Source organism: Hyla sarda, unplaced genomic scaffold (assembly GCF_029499605.1).
Source record: "Hyla sarda isolate aHylSar1 unplaced genomic scaffold, aHylSar1.hap1 scaffold_3337, whole genome shotgun sequence".
Lineage (NCBI taxonomy): Eukaryota > Metazoa > Chordata > Amphibia > Anura > Hylidae > Hyla > Hyla sarda.
Genome location: NW_026610084.1, coordinates 10,001 through 19,060, shown reverse-complemented (window position 1 = coordinate 19,060; position 9,060 = coordinate 10,001). Strand labels below are relative to the sequence as shown.

Here is a 9,060-nt window from a genome sequence, read left to right as displayed (position 1 = left end):
TGGTTTTTGGTCCGGTTAGAGAACCGTATACGGAGCAAAGATTAGCCACCCGGAGTCAGCGCTCGACTCCGGTCGGCTCATTGAAATGCATTACTTACAGGCCGGTTACATGCGTGCCCGGCTTTTGCTCCCCCCAGCCGTATACGGCCCCGTGTTGTTTAAAATGTAGTGTGATCCCAGCCTTACTGGTAGCTCAATGGAGCTGATTGGGGCCACCAAGGCAAAATTGTGGGGTTTCGATCAGCTGCCTCGTTGCTATCGGCACTTCTTCTCTGAAGGCAGCCTGTAGTAATGGATTCAGATAACACTGATCAAAGCTGTACTATGGAACAATGGAAAGATTCAATTTGATAGTCCCCTATGGGCAGTAAAAGATTGTGAATAAAATTATAAAAAAAAGTGAATAAGCTTCCCTCCTCTAAGTATTAAAATCACCCCCTTTTTCCCACTTTTCAAATTAAAATAAACATAAATATATGTGCCATTTGCCTAAATGTCTGAACTATTAAAATAAATCAATAATTAAACTTTGCGGTTAACGGCATAAAGTAATAAAATGTTACTGGTAAATTTGCCCTCATACAGCCGCATATACAGAAAAATGTGTTATAGGGTGTTAAAGAGGGGAATTTTAAGCATACCCACAAAACGATACAAAAAGTAAAAAATAAATAAAAATGTAACCCCTTAAAGGGGTACTCCGCCCCTAGACATCTTATCCTCTATCCAAAGGCTAGGGGATAAGATGTCAGATTGCCGGGGTCCCGCTGCTGGGACGCAGTTTCCTCTGTGCGTAATGACGAGCAATACAGGGGCCAGAGCATCGTTACGTCACTGCTCCGCCCCTCGTGACGTCACTGCTTGCCCCCCTCAATACAAGTCTATGGGAGGGGGTGTGGCGGTCGTCACGCCCCCTGCCATAGACTTGGATTATGGGGGTGGGCTGTGATGTCACGAGGCGGAGCCATGAAGTCACGCTGCTCCGTCCCCTGTATCGCCCGTCATTACGCACAGAGCAAACTTGCTCTGCAGTAATGATAGCGCTGTGCCGTAGCGGCGATCCCGTGGGTCCCCAGCAGCGGGACCCCGGTGATCTGACATATTTTCCCCTATCCTTTGGATAGGGGATAAGATGTCTAGGGGCGGAGCACCCCTTTAAGGACATGTGCCGTAAATGTACGGCGCTGCTAAGAAGTACTTAGCGCACCGTGCCGTACATTTATGGCACAGCTTTACTGGATCACCACGTCTGATCGGAACGGGATGACTGCTAATAATGATCAGCAGCCATCCCAGGACATCGGAGGGCATCTGGAGGGCTGTAGTTTTAACACCACTGTATAGTGGTCTCCAAACTGTGCACTTCCAGATGTTGCAAAACTATAACTCCCAGCATGCACTACAACTCCCAGCATGCCCCGACAGTCCAGGCATGCTGAGCATTGTAGTTCTGCAACATCTGGCCCTTCAGATGTTGCTGAACTACAACTCACAGCATGCCTGGACAGTCTCTGCAGGACACAGTTTGGAGACCACTATACAGTGGTGTCCAAACTGTAGCCCTCCAGATGTTGCAAAACTACAACTCCCAGCATGCCTAGACGGGCATGCTGAGCGTTGTAGTTCGGCAACATCTGAAGGGCCAGATGTTGCAGAACTGTTCTCCTCCAGTTGTTGCAAAACTACAACTCCCAGCATGCCCTTTGGCTGTCCGGGCTTGCTGGGAGATGTAGTTTTGCAACATCTGGAGGCACCCTGGTTGGGAAACACTGGCGTTGAAAGACCCACCCCTAATAGTTGCCAAAGTGAAAAAATATGCCCTGTCCTTACGGGGTTAAAACATCTAGCCAATCTGCGAGTGAATCTGCAAGGACATTCCAGAATTTCTTAGCAAAGTCTGCAGTTGTACAAACATTATACAGGAGTAGAGCCCACTGCCATCTGGGCTCTACTCCTAGCTGGGCTCTCCAGATGGAAGGTAAGGCTGTAAGCCTATTCGTCCCATCGATAATGCGATCACCAGGGAAATACTAAGTGTTAGATCCAAGTCAGCAGTGAGTGTCAGGAAGTTGTATTCCACCTTTATCTGGGACCTTCTCTGGAAAGTCCTTCATACCTGTTAGGTTGGCCAATTTCACCAAAATCTCCTTTTCCCTAATGTGTATGAGGGTCTTCACCATACAAACTATACAAGCCACACTTTTTGGCCACACCCTCATATCGGTAATCTCCAGCCTTTGACTTTTTTTGGGCTGTTGCAAAACTACAACTCTCAGCATTCTCAGCCATCCAGCTGGAGAGCTACAGGTTGGAGATTACTGTCCTACATGAGAAAGACTCTTAATGGCAAGAGCAAACAATTCTGTAAACTTTTAGGCCGGGTTCACACTTCGGAATTTCCGTCCAGACAAAATCTATCTGGAGATTCTGAGTGGGGCAGCAGCGACTGAATCCCCATAGATGGTAATGTCTGCGGAGCAGAGAACCGCCAGAGCATTGTACAAACGAACGTTATTTCAAAACAGAATTCCACTCAAAAAATTCTGTAGTGTGCAATAAAGCCAGGTTGTCATACATTACCCAACATATAACAGCTCTTATTATTGGAAATTGTAGATCATTATTTTCTCAGAAAGTTAATAGAATGTGGTATACGTACACAGGTTGCAGCAACTGTAAACAATGTCTGAACTCTGTTAGAGACTATACCAGTGCTAAGAAAGCAGCTTGTTTTCTTTGATTTAGTTTTTTGGTTGTAATTGTTGGTTGTAATTGTATACAGCAAGAAACTGTATTTATTTATTTTTCTTGTTGGTGTTTTTTTCTGGTTGGTCCAATTTTTCTTAAATGCTTTTGTTATACATGCATTGTATTGTTAATATCTCGAAAGTAGCGTGTGGTTTTAGAGTGGCCCTTAATAGTTGGAAGGTCTCCTTTCCCTTGTTTCCATGCACTGCGCTAATCTATCTCTCATTTTTTTTTGTCCCTGTTCAGAGCCAAGTGGATGACTCTTCTGCTAGTAAGATGGACCACCCTGTTGGTGAGTTTTATGGTTGCACTTTACGGTAGTCATGTATTGAAGCCCTGCATGGAAAAAATGATTCTGCGGGAATCTGACCCACAATTATATATTTTCACTAGAAAAAGTACAGCCACCTAGCAACAACTAATGGATACATGCAGCTTCCTGAAAAATGTTTTAATGTGCAACAGAGTAAATTCACATTCAGTAGAGCTGCTGCAGGCATCTCTGCTACGGTCTCTTTTGCAAGGTGATCTGATGGGTAGAACAGTGGAACATGCACATCAAGTTAGTGGAGGAAATATACTATCCTAGACCAGGGGTTCTCAACTGGTGGTATGCGTACCCCTAGGAGTATGCCGCTGATTGTGCGGGGGTACCTACCATACATTGGCCAGTATTATTCAGCGCACAGCGGAGAATGGCAGCAGCAGCTCCCTGTATAGTATCACGGCCGGAGCTGCAGGAGGACGTCACACGTTAGTGCGGCCCCACCGAACGGTACTCTGGGTTGCGCTGTATACCCGAACAGGCCGAGTAATGTAAAAAATCAGTGTAAGGGAGGGCGGGTTTTTGTATGTGTACATTATGTTCCCCTTTTTCCATTCCATCCCCTTGTGCCATTATCATCCGATATGGCAAACGGGGATCAGAGGGGGAGCAGAATAATGACACAAGGGTATCAGAGGGAGGGGTAATAATGGCGCAAGGGAATTAAAATGGAGAGGGGGGGGGGGTGGGATAATAGCAAAAGGGAATTAATATGGGGGGGGGGGGTGATTATCCCCTCCATCTTAATGCCCTTGTGCCAATATCCCTCTCTTTTATATATCATGACCTATAAACCATATAAGGATTTTAGATCTTCATTCGGTGATGAAATGAACATAATCATCCATGTAACTTTTGGAGCAAAGTTTCCAAGGTAAAGTCATCTGCTTTCTATTAGGTAATGAAGTGAAATCTTTATTGTGGATGTCCTATTCGAGGACATGACACGATTTTTCTAGTGGGTAGAGAATCTAGTACATCTAAATAGGTTTCCTTATTTAGCCTTTGGATTGCAAATCAACGCAAGGAACATCTTGCATTAAATGGTACTTTGATGCCCTTTGTGAATGAAGCCCTGTATGGAGGGTATTGATCAGGGTCCCCAGGAGAATTATTTAAAGTGCCTTCAAGTGCAGTCACTTTATACATAGTTGTCGACCTATTGCAGTAGGGGTGCTGCTCTCTGCCCGGCTTGTGTAAATTGTCTCTTTATATACCAGTGTTTCCCAACCATGGTACCTCAGGCTGTTGCGAAACTACAACTCCCAGTATGCCTGGACAGCCGAAGGCTGTCCAGGCATGCTGGGAGTTGTAGTTTCGCAATAGCTGGAGGCACCCTGGTTGGGAAACTCTGTTCTATACACTGCTAGTAAGAGACATGTTACTGAAGCTGGCCAGGCAGGGAAAAACCGCAGAGTCCTGCCTGAGGACTAGTTACCCAGGACCCAGCAGCATTTTTATTTCTCTGAAAGTCCGAGTGTCTCAGAGTAATTCTTAATGTCCTGAAATCGCATTGTCTGCACTAGTTTTATACTGCCTGTGGTACGGGTAGCATAAAACTGATGACCATGCATAAAATGCACTAAAGGGACCAATATTTCAAGTTATCATGTGAGGGACCAGCCAAATATTAAAGGGGTATTCCAGGAAAAAACTTTTTCATATATATCAACTGGCTCCAGAAAGTTAAACAGATTTGTAAATTACTTCTATTAAAAAAAATCTTAATCCTTACAGTACTTATGAGCTTCTGAAGTTAAGGTCGTTCTTTTCTGTCTAAGTAATCTCCGATGACACGTGTCTCGGGAAACGCCCAGTTTAGAAGAGGTTTGCTATGGGGATTTGCTTCTAAACTGGGCGTTTCCCGAGACACGTGTCATCAGAGAGCACAAAAAAAGAACAACCTTAACTTCAGAAGCTCATAAGATTTTTTAATAGAAGTAATTTACAAATCTGTTTAACTTTCTGGAGCCAGTTGATATATAAAAAAAAGTTTTTCCTGGATAACCCCTATAATAATTTAGTGCAAGACAATATCGAAAAGGAAAAAGATGCTGAAACAGGCAAAAAAAAAAGCAGGGTTAACCACTATTTATCTACATATGCAGTGTCCTATCAACAGCTGTTATTTATTCCTAAGGTTCTGCCTTTAAAGACTTTTTTGTTTAGTGTAGGAGATTGATGGTGTCTAAAATTATGCTGGATTTTAATTAAGAACTATATATATATATATATATATATATATATATATATATATATATATATATATATATATAATGCCTAGTATAATTTATTTGCATAACTTACTAGGTCTTCTGCACATTTCAGACATGGCTGGCGTACATTAGTTACAGTAATCTGCAGCAGTTATACACATGTTGAGCACATTATAAACGCCTCTTAGCCAATTCTTTCTCTTTGGATCTTGCCAAAATTGTCAAGGAAAGAGAAGATAATTTGGTACAAGCAAATACACTTCGTCAGGAAGAGAGAGACCTAGTTCACCCCAATCAGGACTGGACAGGACAACAACACATTTAAAGGGGTATTCCGGGCAAAAACATCTTATCCCCTATCGAAGGATAGGGGATAAGATGTCTGATCGCGGGGGGCACGCCGCTGGGACCCCCGCGATCTCCCTGCAGCAGCCCACATTCTATGCGTAGCTGTGTCTGAAGTTTCAGAAACCTCCGGGCTTCCAAGACTGGGACGTCGCGCCACGCCCCCTCCATTCATGTCTATGGGAGGGGGCATAGCGGCCATAGAATTGAATGGAGGGAGCGTGGCGTGACGTCCCCGTCTCGGAAGCCCGGAGGTTTCCAAAACTTCAGACACAGCTACGCATAGAATGTGGGCTGCTGCAGGGAGATCGCGGGGGGTCCCAGCGGCGGGCCCCCTGCGATCAGACATCTTATCCCCTATCCTTTCGATAGGGGATAAGATGTTTTTGCCCAGAATACCCCTTTTAATCTCTTTCCAGCATTTTAGGGGGCTATTTGCCTTCCACCATCCATTTTGCTAGGTGGCTGTGTACTAAAAAAAATGAATGCATAAATAAATTAAAATTTAAATCTTCCTTCCATATGCCGTTTCTTACCATCGTAACCAAAAAGTTAATGTATTCCTGTTAAAATTTTGTGCCCACAGGCGTTCTTCCAGATAAGAAGTTTGAGGCAGACAAGAGGGGTGTGAATCTCGGGGATTTCAATGATATGATGCGGAAGGACCGGTCTGGCTTCCGTCTGCCCAATTCCAAAGAGATGGGAGCCGCAGACAGCGGGCCTTATTTTGAGAAGGTATTGTATGGAGACCCCTCCAGTCACTGTTCACATATGGATATTGCAATGATCATAGTAAAGCTGGCCATACATTTTTACTTTACTACATAGATCGGTTAACTAGTCCTGCCAAAATTAGTGGGTTCAGCTAACGTTATTCTGATTTTAAAGGGACATTTAAAGTCACAGCCCTAAACTCCAATGTACTGGGTTATAGTGGGGTGAACCAGATTACAATTAGGTATTTCTTAGCTGGATCTGCTGTCTGGTTTCGGAGATACCATTGTATTACCCTCCGTTATTAATACCTGACCTTGTGCAGTGGAGGAGGACCTGGCTTGCTGGACCCCTGTGTATTGGTTTTAGTGCAGTTTCCCTTTTAATGGCCAGCTTAAAGGGGTACTCCACTAGCCAGCATTCGGCCCCCTCCCATAGACTTGCATTCAGGGGGCGTGGCAGTGATGTCACCAGGGGGGGCGTGGCTGACCCACCACAGCGTGAAAACAGCGTTGGGAACATTTACTTCTGAATGCTGGCCAGTGGAGTATCCCTTTAAGTAGAACAAGAAACCCTTTTTATGTAGGTCTGTTATGATTCGATCAATCTTTGCATGAACCCACGCACAATTTATGGTGCTGTTCCTCTCTCCTTGCTACATTCAGAACCAAATTAGGGTTGTCACAATTTATAGCGAGCTGTGATTGGGTAAAGGGCACCGCACTGCAGACTCCCATACATTACTTTCTGCACTCAATAGCAGCTAGACTGCTTCAAGAATTCTAATGCACTTAGATTAGGAAACTCTTCTGATCACGTTCTGATCTAAACTTAAACAGATCATTGATAAACATTGTCCTGAGAGGAATATATATATATGTATATGTATCCTGCCCAGATCACAAACTTAACATCTTTTATATAGATATTTATGAATGTCCCTTTCCTGACTGATCTCTTACTGGAATCCTTTTTGCATGATGTCTATTTGTAAACTATTTTATTCCAGTGAATGAATATGATTGGTCGTACACGGACACATCTTTCATGTGTACTCAATAGAATTTCTCTGTGTCTGTCTCTCCTTTTCCCTCTTGCCTTCTGCTGCATCACTAACCAACACCCCCTTGACTGGCTTTAGCTGACTCTGCCTTTCTCCAATCAAGACGGGTGCCTTGGGGACGAGGCTCCGTGCTCTCCCTTTTCTCCCTCCCCCAGCTACAAGCTATCTCCCTCCGGCTCCTCGCTCCCATCCGTGGGCCTGGGGGCTATTGGTTCGGGCCTCAACCCCCAAACCTTCGCTGCTAGACAAGTAAGAGCTGCGTGTTTTAGATCACCTATTAAGGCAGTCTATCTCTGCACTGGATTACTAAAAGTCTCATCGTTTCAACACATTCTATATAGTTGCAGAGAAAATGATATTACGAATCATTGCTTAAAGGGGTATTCCGGGCAAAAACTGAGACCCTCCGCGATCTCCCTGCAGTACTTGCATTCTATGTGGGTGCTGATTCTCTAGTTTCGGAAACCTCTGGGACTGGGGATTTGACGTCACGCCACGCCACGCCCCCTCCATTCATGTCTATGGGAGGGGGCGTGACTGCCGTCACGCCCCCTCCCATAGACATGAATGGAGGGGGCGTGGCGTGACATCACATCCCCAGTGCCGGAAACCCGGAGGTTTCCAAAACAAGATTCAGCACCCGCATAGAATCAGACATCTTATCCCCCCAGAATCAGACACCCCCCAGAATCAGACATCTTATCCCCTATCCTTTGGATAGGGGATAAAATGATTTTGCCCGGAATACCCCTTTAATAAATAAATAAATAATATATATATATATACACACACACACACACACAGTATATATATATATATATATATATATATATATATATATATATATATATATATATATATATATATATATATAATATATTGTGACGCCCGGGTTGTCACTAGATGCTTTTGTTTGCATAGATGTCTTTTCCTATTGTTTACTTGTCGCCAAGATATTCTGCAATGTTTCCATCTGACACACACTAGGGCCAGTACGAAGCCATTTAAGCAATTCCATATCATTTTGGAGAAATTGATAAAGGACACTGGAGTTCTTGGTGAAAGATATTCCATATTAACATTACAGCAAGTTTGGATAAATATCCCTCTCTGTGTGCAGAATCAAACAGGCACAAGTCTCGTGAAAATGTGCAACTTTTGTCATCAGTACAATCCCCTTGGATGCCTATTACAATGCCTTACTTCAAAGTGTACCCTGGCATGTAAAGGCCCACAATCAGCAGTCACTGTACACATTAGACCAAAAAAATTGGTTAAAATGTAATATTCACCTTAAACAGTCCTTATTTTAAACTCCTCACAAAATTTTTTTATTTTTTTTATTTTTTTTTGAGAACTGGAGCTTTTTCTTCACCTTATATACAAATACAGGAGAAGGTGTGTGCAGCTGGTTCAGCTCTATGTAGTATATTATATATGGGGATATGCTGTATGCTCTTTTTACTGGTTTCCTTTTTTGTTGTGCTTCTCTTGCCATTTAACAGCTAGGATAACCTGCAGCACAAGACTTTCTCTTAAAGGGGTACTCCGGTGGAAAACTTTTTTTTATTTTTATTAAATCAACTGGTGCCAGAAAGTTGAACAGATCTGTAAATTACTTCTATAAAAAAAAAAAATCTTACCCTTCC

The 9,060-nt window shown here is 43.4% G+C and overlaps 1 protein-coding gene across 1 annotated transcript in view; it reads left to right on the top strand.

The window, feature by feature from the left end:
- The first annotated feature begins 2,999 nt into the window (after positions 1-2,999).
- LOC130330316 (trinucleotide repeat-containing gene 6B protein-like) overlaps positions 3,000-9,060 on the top strand; it is a 15,698-nt gene continuing 9,637 nt past the window's right edge. Inside the window, exons 1-3 of the mRNA XM_056553589.1 lie at positions 3,000-3,040; positions 6,221-6,369; positions 7,490-7,660. Of these exons, the coding sequence (XP_056409564.1) occupies positions 3,025-3,040; positions 6,221-6,369; positions 7,490-7,660 (336 nt within the window). The 5' untranslated portion in view covers positions 3,000-3,024. The remainder of the gene's footprint in view (positions 3,041-6,220; positions 6,370-7,489; positions 7,661-9,060) is intronic.